The 13,267-nt window shown below is 54.0% G+C and overlaps 1 protein-coding gene across 2 annotated transcripts; it reads right to left on the reverse strand.

The window, feature by feature from the left end:
- Positions 1-602: 602 nt before the first annotated feature.
- Ambp (alpha-1-microglobulin/bikunin precursor) lies at positions 603-13,267 on the reverse strand. Of its 2 annotated transcripts, none has more exons than XM_046451238.2 (10): positions 13,059-13,267; positions 12,140-12,282; positions 10,731-10,807; positions 9,691-9,807; positions 9,194-9,295; positions 8,453-8,499; positions 3,039-3,120; positions 1,827-1,994; positions 1,361-1,534; positions 603-737 (listed from the first exon to the last, which is right to left on the reverse strand). In XM_046451238.2, the coding sequence occupies exons 1-10, from the start codon at positions 13,164-13,166 to the stop codon at positions 706-708; spliced, it is 1,050 nt and encodes a 349-aa protein (XP_046307194.1). In that variant the 5' UTR covers positions 13,167-13,267; the 3' UTR covers positions 603-705. The 2 variants fall into 2 exon arrangements, with proteins under 2 accessions (XP_046307194.1, XP_046307193.1); XM_046451237.2 differs by having other exon boundaries at positions 8,453-8,505.

The following is a 13,267-nucleotide window of genomic DNA, read 5'->3' on the forward strand; positions in this document are numbered from 1 at the left end:
GTCCTGGAGCGGCCCTGGCTGCCCACCTACACCTTCCCAAGCATGCAAGAAGGCAGCCTGCCCAAGGGCTTCCTTAGGAAGCAAGGAATAGTCTCCTTCCAAGGCCAGGGCCAGGGTGAGGATTCCAGGGGACAGGTGCTCAGAATGAGTGGGGGACCAGCCCCAGCACCCAGCTCGGGGCAGCTGGGGATGGGGATGGGGACAGGGTGATGGCTGAGGGAAAGTGCCAGAGAGGAGTCGGGTCAGTCAGGGACCGGGAATGGTTCAGGCACGTGCTGTGCTCCCTCAGCTCCCTGGGCACACTAGGGCGCCAGTATTTCCTCTGACCCTGGGTCACTCATGACCTCCATCCAACATCTCCCAGAAACAACTGCCCAGAGTTTCATGAAAGCAAAACAAAACAATCCCCTTCTGCACTATGGTGGAGCAGGGGGCCGCGGCTGCACACTTTGCACAGACTGAAGGGGATTCCGATACACTTCCAACCCATGCACTTTGGACTTCCTGGATGCTAGGTGGGCCACGCCCCACCTGGCTTCTTCCCCTCCCCAACCTCCTCCATCTTGTTCCATTTATGGTGGCAGTGCAGTCAGGACAGGGAATTCCAGCAAGACACCATTTGGTTTTATTTGGACCTGGGTCATCTGCCCCGTCCTGCCCTGGGGGGGACGCCGACCACTCTCTGGTTTGCAGACTGGCCAGCCATCAGTTGGAGTAGCGCAGTAGCTCCTCATCCCCTGTGGACACAGAAAGGCTCAGGAAGGGGCTCCAGGGTGGGGACCTCCAGGGGGTGGGGGAGGGAAAGCCACCTGAATGTGGGGGCAAAAGCGTCCACTTGCCGAGTGACAGCCCGGGGCATGCCACAGGATGATGTGAATTTTTTTTTGTTGATTTGCCTTACGTACCATTTTGCAATGGGAAAATCAAGGCACAGAAATCTCATGTGGCTCCTGTCCCCAAATAGTCATTATCAGCAGAAACTGCCATTAGCTGAGCACTAATTCTGCCAGGTACTGTGAAGTCTGGGAGGTGGGTATTTTGTCCCATTTTACAAGAGAAAATGGAAGCTCAAATCGCCCTTGGCACACACACCCCCGCCCCGCGGCCAGCCTGAACGTGGCAGCATGAGAATGGGAACCCAGCTCTCCAGCTCCTCGGGCTGCAGCCTCTGAGCATGCCTGAACCTGGCACGGGTAGCACCCTGGGTTTGGCTCATTTTACATTTGGGAATCTGAGGCCTCAAAAGTGGTGGCCTGCTCACCAGGAATTCAGCTCTGCGGGACCCACCCCCCATCAGGATTCTCACACCTGGACCCTGGCAGCCTGGTGGTCCAGCCCGGCACCCCCCAGGGCCTCCTACCTTCGCCAGGGACGCCACAGTACTCCTTGCACTCCTTCTCTGAGTAGAACTTGTTGCCGTTGCCTTGGCAACCCCCATAGTTGAAGAGGACGCACTTTCCCTGGACGGCATCAAATGCCCAGAGCTGTTTGAACGCCCTGCAGGGACCAGGGACTATGGGGAGGTTGCAGGCCGCTGTCGGTAGAGAGAGGCATGGTGCTTCAGTGAGACCTGGGACACACAAGGGCTCCGGAGCCAGGGCCCTGCTCAGCTAGAACCCGTGGTCCCTCTTTTACAGATGAGGAAATAGATCCACCTTGGCCAAGGGACATCTCCACCCAAATCTGTATCCTATGGCTTCAGGAGGCTTGCCCTGGAATTCCACCATTGGACACCCTCCCATGGCTCCCTGCTCATTGGCAAGGGGTCTTCTGGGAGAACGGATGGGTGTGGGGGAATGGAGGCGCAGAGCAGGGGCCACACTCACCCACGGTGCGACATGTCTGCAAACATTCCTTCTCAGAGATGAAGTTGTTGTCGTTGCCCAAGCAGCCGCCATATTGGAAGGTCTCACAGGCCATGGACGATCCATTGTAGAAATACCTCGGGAACAGGCCCAGGCAGGGACCTGGTGAGTGGGCCAGCTGGCAGGAGTCTGGGAAGGGGCCAAAGAGCAGCACTTACTGAGTGCTTACTGGATACCTGTCACCAAGCAGGGCACTTAGTCGGCATCATCTCTTGTAAATTTTCCCCTCATGGGTAAAGGACAGATCATCGGCTCATTTTATAGATGAAGCAACTGACTCTCAAGAAAGGCGAAGTGACTCACCCAGGGTCACACAGAACTAAGGTCCCAAGCCAGGTCTGTTGGACTCCAAAACCAGTGCTCATTGACTCCATCACATGGGAGTTGACACCTAGTGACCCCCTGTGTTGGTCTTATCTGCCCAGAGAGTCTGTGGTGGCAGGAGCGTGATACATTTCCACCCCATACTGGCTGGTCTGGTCCCTTCACTGCGGTGCCACCCCACGCCTTTGCTCTCATTGTCCCTGACTCCGGGGTGTCTTCCACAGGACCAGGGGGCTTGCCTCTACACAGCATGAATTTCCCTTGGTCTAGGAAGTCCCCCTGACCTCCGCACCCCAGTATCCTCTGAGCTTCCTTAGCCCTTTGCCGATCCTCTCTTTGGGATCCATCAATTTCTCCCTTGGATGCCCCCCTCCCACTAAAGCAGAACATTCAAGAAGACAAGAGTGGTTTGTCTCTGAGACCCCAGTGCCCAGCACAGGGCCTGATATCTGCCGAGTGAATTGAAGACGGAGTCCATTGTGAGCACTGTCAAGTTCACCAGGCATCCTCAGGCTCTTCCCCTGACTTCTACGGAAGCCCTGATGGTCAGCCCACTGGCTGCTATCCCATCACAGAGGCCCACTAGCTACTGTCCCACCCGGAGGCCACCCTGTGACACAGGCAGAACAAGAGCTCACTTCTACCATGGAGCTGAGGACCGACCTTGTGTTCCTCCCGTCTGCTACAACCCTACAATAGTACAGAGAACCCCCTCTGCCTTTCCTCGGGCCAGTCTGACTCTGCAGCAGGAAGAGGGGGACTTCACAGAGATAAAGTAGCCAGGGTGAGCCAGCCATGGCCCTTCTCTCCCAGCAAGGCAGAGTGGGTGAAGAGGCAGGTGCCCCTTACCTTCCTTCCTGTTGAAACCCGGTACTGGCTGCTCAGCCCCTGATCCTTCCTCCTCTTGGGGCAGCACAGCCCGCCGGGCTCTCTGGGGGGCAGAAAAGAAGCTGTTGAGAGACCCTGTGCTCCCCTGTGCCCCTGGAATACATGAACAATTGTTTGCTTGGGGAATTGGGGTACGGGTAGAAGCGGAGCTACTAGACTGGTTAATGAATTCTTTTCCCAAGAGCATCAACCTGAATTCCATCATGGGCATCGCAGGGTAGATTTCTAGTCAGAAATGAAAATCAGAACCACAAGGCCCAGTGCCTCCATATCCAACTTCTAGTGAAATGCCTAAAGGGACTGAACCATGGGAAAGTCTCTCCCAGAGCCGGAAACCCCGGAGGGGCACTGTTCCCATGCTTGAAATGTGAAGGCGTTCTGTGCACCCTGGAGTGTGGGTGCCGCTGATTTGCAGGAGGCGCTGCCCAGACCATCACAGGTTGCTTGGAAAGGAAAACTCCAACCCAAGAGTAAGAAGGAGCCCCAGGACTGACCCAAACACCCCCGCTGCAGTGGTGGGGCCCGCAGAGAAGGGCGGGCTGCCAAAGCGGTCAAGACATCCCCGAGTCTAGGGTCTCCTGAGGATAGGTCCCAGCGCAATCAAACAAAGAATGAGCAGGGAAACTGCCTGCCACCAGGCAGCCTTTCTGCCACAAGGAGACCTGGAACTTAAAGAGCAGAATTATAGACCCTTCAATGTTCTCTGCTCCTTTCAAAGTACAAATGAAAACTGTCGGGGCTCCCAATCTCTCCCAGACTCATCTCAACCTGGTGGCTTGTGCACCTTCCTTGATGAACACAGAAGAAGAAAAGAAAATCATGGGATAAGTCAAATAACACAACCGCTCAGAAGAACTGTATTGAGTTAAAGAAATGTTCCCACCAATGCAGGATGATACTCAGAGAGAATAAACAGAAGCCATCAATGAAATTCAAAATGATCTGCATCAATATAACAGGAGGCAACAGTGATGGCAGTGAATGTATAAAGGCAGAAAATTATTGGGGCTGGAAAAGGTGTTGAATTTAACCACATAGTAGGGTTAAGCTGCAGTTTAGACACTATGGCAAATAAATCCACATAATAGGAATTCTACCTAGAAAGCATGCAATGGAGAAATAATAGAAGAAAACATTTCTGAATTGGAGAAATACTTGAGTTGCCCAATTATAAGGGAAAAATAAATGGGACAAAAATTAATGAAGAGTTCCTTCTTCGATATTCAAGGAATGAAGGACAAAGTGCCTGGTGGCCCTTAGAGTAAATGGCAGAAGCTCAAAAACAATATCTGAGCATTGGAAGAAGGCAAAGGTTGTCCTTCACTCATTTGAGCTGTTGACCACATGATATAACCACAGAAAGACATTCTCAGCTAGGCTAGGACCTAGAAGTTTGCCACCCACATGTCATTCTTGAAAAAATTACTAATAGAAATATTCCCACCCATTGAGAATGGAATCTGACTGTCAGAAATACCAGATATGATAACGAAGAAATATGGAAAGCTATAAAGCCAATAAAATGTAGAGTTGAAATAAATAATTGCTACAATGGATTATGGAATTTAATGTAAATTTTACAAACGATTTTTTTAAAGGTGAAAAATGACAACATCAATCTCAGAGCAGATCCATAAAAAAAAAACAGGACCATGGGAAACCCGAAAGGATACAAATAGAAAGTAAGAAACAGGAGGAAGAGAAATGTGGGGTATTTCTGTCTTTGGTAAGGACAGTCATTACTTACTTACTATTTCATTCTTGACACTGATAAAGAAATAAAGATCCAGTTGGCATCTGGATTAAGATGGAAGATTGAAATTCACAAGTTTCTTCCAAGTACCTAACACTTGGGAAAAAATAATTTTAAAAAAACAGTCCCAAAATTTCCATCAATGTCACTCAAATAAGGGAAGGGGACGTGATTTAAAGTCAGAAACGTTAACATTGGCAATCAAGGAAGGAAACAAATCGTGCTGGAACTGAACATAATGGATCTTTCAGCTCTGAACGGTGCCCTCTGACCTCCAGGGGTGGTATGTCAAAAATTTGTGATTCTCCCTAATTCTTCCAAATCCAGAGAGAAAAACATTGAGGGGTACCCAGTCGTTTTTCTTTTCTGACAGAGGAAGCCATGAAAATAGGCTCAGAGAATAAACAAGTAAACATGGAAAATACAGCTCCGTTCTAAGAGAAGGAAAGGTTCTGAAGTGACATAGTCCAGGGCTCTAGGATGAGCTGTCGTGAGACAGATGCACATGACACCAGCCCAACCAGGTGCAATGAGCCCTACCGAGAATATTTCGCAGTCCTTCAAAGTATAAGCAGAGGAAAAAATGTTATGGAATGAATTGTGTCCCTTCCAAAAGTCACCCATTGGAGTCAATCCCTAGGACCTCAGAATGTGGCCTTATTTGGAAACAGGGTTGTACAAATGTAATTAAGATGAGATCATTAGGGTGGGCACTAGCCCAATATGAATAGTGTAGTTATAAAAGGGAAAAATTTTGACACCAAGACATCCTACATGGAGAAACTGATGTGAAGACAAAGGCAGGGAGTCGGTGAGGCACCTACCAGCCAAGGAGGAGCCCCAGAATGCCAGAAACCCACCAGGAGGTAGACGAGGTCCTCCCTGGCAGCCCTCAGAAGGAACCAGCCCTGCTGACACCTTGACCTTGGATTTCCAGCCTCCAGAAATGGAATCCAATAAATTTCAAAGTCTCCAGGGTGCTGTACCTCATTATTGCAGCCCCAGGAAACTATCAGAGCTGGTACCTGGACCAAGGTGGCACACCTCAGGGAAGGCTTCTCCCCTCCCCTACGCCATTTCCCAGGACTTCAGAAACCTGGATGAACACAAGATACCTAGGGCTTACACTAAAGTAGGCTTAGGCTCAAGTTCAGTGGGAAGAGGACTAAGAGGTTAAAGGACACCCCACCCCACCTGATCAGAAAAAAAAACCCAGAAAGCCCAGATAGAGCAAGAGCAAGATAAAGCAAGATACAACGGAAACTACCCAAATCCACCTCGGAAATGGATGAGTAGGAGAAAGAGCGCAGCCTAAGTAAGTTGAGAATGAAAACTCCATGAATTTGGATCTGCCAAATAAATTGTGAACCGAAAAGACAGCATTGAAACAGTCAGGAGAAACTAGCCGACATGGAAGACAGAGGTGCTCCAGGTGAGAGAAGGGGTGCTCCCGACCAAGGGCACAGAAGAGGGGTTCCACGACATTGTGCAGGAGACTTCCTTGAAACACGGAGCACACGTCACCTGCATGTGGAGAGAACACGCTGCGTGCCAGGAAGTGATTGTGTAGAATCTTTGACACCAAGGTGTGTCCCTGTTGACTTTGACAATAGAGAAAGGCTTCCCAGGCACCAGGGCAGAAGAAAACAAGTCCCCTAGAAGGAGAGAAAGTATGACCCTGGCCTCGGGTTTTCTACCACAGTCATCAGGGCAAGAGAATAAGGGAGCCACGTTCACACAGTTCTGAGGGACAGCCAGGGTGCTGTATCCCAGCAAAGTGGCCTCTGCATCCTCCAGAATGGGGCGGTTATTCTCAAACATGCAAGATTCACAGGTTCAAACCCCCAAGAACCACCTCAAGAAAGCCACTCCACAAAGAAATGGCCCCAATTAAGAGACCACTGGAAATGAGTGACTCAGGAGCCCAGGTGACTGTGGCTTCATTCACTAAAGTTGACACGTGGAATCCACTGCCCACAGAGTTGGGAGGGCCAGGTCTTCAGGCTAACCATCCCGCCCTGGGATCACCATGGGGGTGACAGTGAGAATCTGGAGACGGCTGGTGTCAACCTGGACAATGCAAAAGGAAGAGGAGGAGGACATGGAACCAACGTGGAGTGGGGACGTCTAGCTAATCAGAGAAGCGGCTCTTGTGTAAAGTCGTGGACGGTGGTGCTGGCCCCGCTGATCTTTTCGTGACTTTGCCTTTCCTTAAGACGCGCATCTCTCGTAGTGAAGAGATGTTTACTTGAAGTTCAAGAAGCCCACTTCAACTCCTTTGTTTTTAAATCCAAGTAAAACTATGATTAATGTAACTAAAGATGACATCTGCAGCATAATCCCATTTAATAACAGTCTATCCCTGTGTCCATCTGTCCTTCCTTCTGTCACAATTTGATTTCTTTAATGATGGGAATGCTGCTATTTTGGGGGTGGTGGGATTTAAAATAAAAACTAATCTATCTTGATATTTTTCTGTATGGATTTCTTCATAATGAGCATATGTGACTCTTATAAGATCAATGGTAATTTTTCTTAAAAACATAGGAGCAATTATGTACTATGTCAATAGGGTTAACTTTAAATCTTTTTTTTTTTTTTTGTACTGGGCATTGAACCCAGGGACTCTTAACCACTGAGTTCTTTTTATTTTTTATTTTGAGACCAGGTCTCAGTAATTTGCTTAGGGCCTCGCTAAATTGCTGAGGCTGGCCTTGAGCTTAAGATCCTCCTGTCTTGGCTCCCAGGTGTGCGCCACCGTCCCCAGTGGGATAAGGACATTCTTATCTCATTTTTTTTTTCCAATTTTCAAGAGTAGGTTTCTAAATCAATCTCTCTCTCTCTCTCTCTCTCTCTCTCTCTCTCTCACACACACACACACACACACACACACACACCTGTATGACGAATGTAACTCCCAAACAGAGAACATGAAGAATGAAGAAAGTGTAATCAATATGGCAATAGGCAGGGAAATAAAAGGGAGGCCCAGATTCAGAAGGAGCTGAGGAGGGGGCTGCCTGTTCTAATTGGCTGCTTTTCAGGGACACCAACCGCCTTTATTTCTGTGCACTGAAACCATCATCCTCATTGGAGACTGTTCCTTTCTTGATGAGTGTCTCTTTTTTGGTACCAGGGATTGAACTCAGGGGCACTGGACCACTGAGCCACCTCGCCGCCCTATTTTGTATTTTGTTAGAGACAGGGTCGCACTGAGTTGCTTAGCGCCTCGCCATTGCTGGGGCTGGCTTTGAACTCACAATCCTCCTGTCTCAGCCTTGCGAGTTGCTGGATTGACAGGCGTGCACCACCACGCCCGGCTGAGCGTCTCCCCTCTTTGAGACCCTGCTCAGAGTTTTTCTAACGGGTCCTGGAGTTGCAGCACAGCCCTGGAAGGTGAGCATAATGACCCCATTTCCCAGGTGGGACAGTGAGGTCCCAACGGGGCAGCAACAAGCTCAAGTGGCAGCACCAAGGTGGAGCCCAGGTGGGTCTGACCTCATAACCCATGCCCAGGGCAGGCTGCTCCACCTCCTCAGTGACCCTTGCACCATGGCAGGGCCTGAGCCAGGCCAGCAGCAGCCCAGTGAGGAGCCTGAAGGGGGCGGGGAGCAGCACTTACCGAGAGTGGGGTGGGCTGTGGCTCCTGCTCCCCAGGGACACATTCCCCTAGGTCAGGAGACAGGAGAAAGGAGTAAAGAAGAGGACCAGGCCTGGGGGGGTCCTAGACCCTATTTCTTTCATGGTGCCAATGGCATCCTGCTAGAAACCATCCTGTGCGGTAGCCCACCTCGTGACCCCCCCCACCACCACTATGCTTGCTCAAGGTCATTCACTGAAAAAGTTACAGCCTGTTGGCTGCACAGCACCGCCATCTGTCCACCCGGCCAGCGCCATCACGGGAACAGTGAGAGCACCTGAGGGCCCCATGCTGTGGTCCTTAATGGCTTGACCTCACTGACCCCTCACCGGCCTTCCCTTAGAGGAAGGCATTATTATCCCCATTTGACAGATGGGAACATGAGGCTCTGCGAGGTGGACCAGCCAGAAGCCACCCACCCAACTGAACTTGAACACAGACGCTCAGTTCCCACGCTGCACCCCAACCCCAGCTCCGTGTTGCCCCCTAGAGGAATGTTGGATTTCTGTCCAACCTGCTGAGAACATGGAGTCTAGCCCCAGCTCTATCGCCCCATAGACCCAGGACATGAACAAATCCAGCGGCTCTCTGCTTGTAAAGAAGGGAGGGGACTATTGTCCCTGTTTGTCTCAGAGGGTGATAGAAAAGATCCATGGTTTGGGGACAGGGAATGAAGAACGAAGAGGGGACAGGAACTCGAGGTGGGGTGCGGGGGCCATTCACCTCTGTCGGCCATTGTGAAGATGGAGTCCTCAGGGATGCCCACGCCCAGGGCCATCTCCCTGAACGCCTGCAGGAGGCTGTCCCTCAGCTGTGGCTTCCGCCCTGCAGGTGGGAAGCAGAGGAGCCACCAGGCCGGATGGTTCTCACTTAGGGAAAGTTCTAGAACTACTGACCTGTTCAAACTCCGAGACACACTTAGGGGAAGGAAGGTTCTCCAACAGGAAGAGGGGCCCCTTCAGGCTCCCACACGGGGCTCCCGAGTCCCCACCCCAGGCTCTTCCCACCAGCTCTTTCGGGGGCCTGGAGGCTCCAGATTGAGGTCAAGTGAAGGGTCCCGCCTCACATGGGGACCTGGACCCTTCCTCCCCCGGGGAGAGCAAAGGCTTTCCCCCACCTGGAGTTTTGTCAAAAGGAAAAGCAAAGCCTCCTGCTCCTCCCACTTGACTGTCCAGAAGCCCACCCAGCTCCAAGGGGCTGCTGTCATCACTGGTCATCACCGTAGAGCTTGGCGGTAATGGTGGGTCCATGGTGGCGGCTCATTTTTTTGGTCAGAAAAATGGCGTACTCGTCATAGTTGGTGTGCACCACGTAGGACTCCATGGTCACGTTCCATTCTGCAAAGGAAAGGCAGCCAGGCCACGGGCGTCGGTGGTCAGAGCCTTGACCTCGAGACCTGCTGCCCGTTCGCGCTCACCTCGTGCCTTCCCCTGTCCACCTGGCTGCCCAGCCCTCCTGGGTGTTTATTACCAATCTCCATCTTCAGTCCCTCTCTCCAGCCACTGGGCCATCTCCTCCACACCTGCCCTGACTGCCCATGACTCCATCCAGCAGTCCTCCCTAAACCTCCCCCCCTCCTCCTCCTTCCTCTTCCTCCTCCCTCCCTCCTCCTCCTTCCTCCTCCTCCTCCTTCCTCTTCCTCCTCCCTTCCGCCTCCTCCTTCCTCCTCCTCCTCCTTCCTCCTCCTCCTCCCTTCCCCCTCCTCCTTCCTCTTCCTCCTCCCTCCCTCCTCCTCCTTCCTCCTCCTCCTCCTTCCTCTTCCTCCTCCCTTCCTCCTCCTCCTTCCTCCTCCTCCTCCTTCCTCCTCCTCCTCCCTTCCCCCTCCTCCCTCCCCTTCTTTCTCCTTCCTCCTTTATTCCTTCGTCAATTTACCCATGGACTCATTGATCTGCCGTCCATACCGATCGATCATCCATGGACTCATTTATTTATCTATCCCTCCCTCCATGCCTTCTTCCATCTGTGCAAAAATTCGTAAATTCCTGATTTCTTGGCACATGGAGCGTATTTGCTGAGTTGACAAATGCACTCATGCCCAGGGCCCTCTATCAGTGAGCACCAGGCTCAGCAAGACCTGGTGGCATCTTGACGTCACCCTCCGCGCTCAGCGCCACTGCCCTCCTCTGCACACGTGCTCATGGGGGACGAGGCAGGCAGAAGAAGAGGGGGAGGGATGGAGGGGCGCCTGGGGGAGCTGGGCGACACCTCAGCTAGGTGGGAGGGACGGTCGTGGGGTGGGGAAGGGGAGCCGAGGACGTACTGGGCTTGTGGTAGAGGAACTTGCCCGCCGTGCTGGTCTTCTCATAGGCCGCGGACGTCTCCTCGCAGACGCCCCTCCTGGAATGAACCCCGGAGAGGAAGTCGGCACCACCCGGCCCTCCCCCAGGCTCTTTCCAAACATCATGTTTCTCTTGTCTCATTGAATTTCAAATCAACATTTCCAAGCATCTTGTCTAATACTCAGGCCAGCCCTCATTTTATCTATGAGGGGACAAAGGGACCAGTCGATGCCATTCGCTTGGCAAAGCCAACACCAACATCACTGACCCTAACCAAACCCCGCGGCCCTGGGGGTGGGCTAGTGCCTGCGTGTGTGGGTTCCTTCATGATCCCGAGGGCCTCCTGCCTCCCCAGTTCCCCTCTGTGCAGTGGGGACGACGAAGCTCTACCCCACACGCTGAGTCTACCTCAGGGAGCCGAGGTGAGCGCTGCGTGCAGGTGGCTGTCACTGTTGCAGTGATTCCTAGCCACCCAGGGGACATTTATCAGGCAGTGCACTCGCACCCAGCACCATGCTCTGTGCTGGGAATACAGACGCAGCAAGACGGCCCGAGCCTCTCCTGCAGCGGACCTCCCTGAGGACCAAGGAGGCTGGCCAGAGGCAGACAACCAGATGACCATGCCAGGTTGGGGAAGCCTGGTGCTCCGGCAGCTCAAAGGAAGGCCTGTGGCCTGACCTGGGGTCCAGGGAGGCCCTCCTGGAGGAAGTGTCATGGAACCAGAGCCCTGAGGATGCATAGGAGTTAGCCCAGGGGGCGGGGAGAGGGGCTTCCAGAAGGAGCATCACGTGCAAAGGCGGGGGTGGGGGGTCAAGTGGGTGAAGGTTTTCAGGAATTGCAGGTCCACCAGGGCAGGTCACAGTGCATGGGAAAGCGTGGGACGGCGACTGGCGGGTGGCATGGGAGGCCCGGAAGGCCTCTGCGCCCAAGGTCTCAGTCTAATTCCCAAGGGCAGCCAGGAGCCATGAATAGGCCAAGGAGCCCAGCACCCTGAGCAGATGTGGGTTTGAGGAGGTCTTTCTGATTTCTGGGTGAAGAGTGGACTGGATGGGGGATGGAGGTAGACGGGGGACAAGAGTCCACAGGTTGCTACAGACAACCAGAGAGAGCCAGCTTGGCCCGGGGGGGGGGGGGGGAGGGAGAAGACAGGCTGGCCCCTGGGGGTGGCAGGGACCTTCCTGAGCCAAGCAACAGCCCAGGAGGAGGAGGAGGAGGAGGAGGAGGAAGAGGAGGAGGAAGAGGAGGAGGAGGCTGAGGTCCAGAGGGGACAGCCTCGGAGGCCCTCCTGCAGGAGGTAGAGAGGGACCTGGGGCTGGGGGCCAGGATGTGGCTGGGCAGAGGCCTGCAGGCTTCAGAGACAAGATGGGTGCCCCCTCCGCTCCCCGCTCACCGCCAGTGGGTGTGGATGACGCTGATCTCCGACGCCGTGGCCCCCTCTCCCAGCACCAGCGTGCTCACGCTCATCTTGTCCTTGATCCTCTTCAGCCAAGGGCAGGTGGAGCCAACGGCCAGGTTGAACCACTTCCCGTAGATCTAGGAGGCAGGCACAGGGTCTGGTCCCCTCCGGCCCCAGACCCTGCCTGCTCCCCTCCCGCCTCCCGTCTCACGACACTGTGGAGTCACAGGCCCCAGTGGCTCAGGAAGGAGGGGTGCACCCAACCCCGCCTGCCACTCAGAAGATTCCCTGAGCACAGTGTGTTGCTCCTGGGGACGGGGCTGACCTCTATGTCCCCAGGTCACCGGCCACTGCTCCTCAAGAGACAGTCCTGTCTTTACCCCTCCAGGGACGGGGAGCCCTGGGACCCGGCCCTGACCCAGCTCCGTCCTGCTTGCCTGCTCCCCATCATCTCCCACCCCGGCCCCCAGGCTCATGGGCACACGCCTGCTCTGTGCCATCCCAGGTTCTGTCCACGCCATGAGTGGGGACGAGGCCCCGGGACGGGCCAGCAGAAGGACGTGTAGGGAAGGTGAGTCACTGAGGACCAAGGCGGGGACAGGGCGAGCCCCGAGGTCCACGCCACGTGGGCGGCTGAGGGGCTGCAGGGTGGCCGTCCCAGACGAAGCCTGCCCTGGGGCAGCTGCTCGAGGGTCCCAGAGTCTCCTTGGAGCCTGCGGGGACAGGATGCTTGACCTGTGGGATCTGAGGTGAGAGGTCCCACGGAATGAAGGACAGACGGGTCGAGCTGTAGCTCCGAAGAATCCCAGAGCCCAAATGGCATGACAGGAGGGACTGACCACTGGAGCTCCAGGGGAAGACCGAGAGCCCATGAGGCGCCCACAGCCACCTCCCCCAGAGAGGACAGCCTTACCCGGGTGACGTCGAAGTTCTCCTGCACTTGGATGTCATCTGGCACAGGGTCAGCGCTCGCCGCCACGCAGGTGGCCAACAGCAGAAGCGAGGCGCGGAGACCCCACATGGCTCTGCTCTCTGTCCTCGGGCGGTGCACTGCCTGCTCTGGGGACAGAGGGGTTGCAAACTTCCTGCAGGGGTGGCTGGGAACTGGGGCTAGGGAAGGGG

This window comes from Marmota monax, unplaced genomic scaffold, assembly GCF_021218885.2.
Source record: "Marmota monax isolate L192 unplaced genomic scaffold, Marmota_monax_Labrador192_F-V1.1 WCK01_AAM20220418_F8-fsc00020, whole genome shotgun sequence".
Classification (NCBI taxonomy): Eukaryota; Metazoa; Chordata; class Mammalia; order Rodentia; family Sciuridae; genus Marmota; species Marmota monax.

What these genes read in the sequence shown, in the direction of transcription:
- Ambp (XM_046451237.2), bottom strand. Translation starts at nt 13,166, where the DNA reads ATGTGGGGTCTCCGCGCCTCGCTTCTGCTGTTGGCCACCTGCGTGGCG. An exon ending in GTTCCTCTACCACAAGCCCA is followed by an intron (nt 9,808 to 10,730) that starts GTACGTCCTCGG and finishes TTTCCTTTGCAG; the next exon opens with AATGGAACGTGACCATGGAG. An exon ending in CTGTGGCGTCCCTGGCGAAG is followed by an intron (nt 738 to 1,360) that starts GTAGGAGGCCCT and finishes CTGTGTCCACAG; the next exon opens with GGGATGAGGAGCTACTGCGC.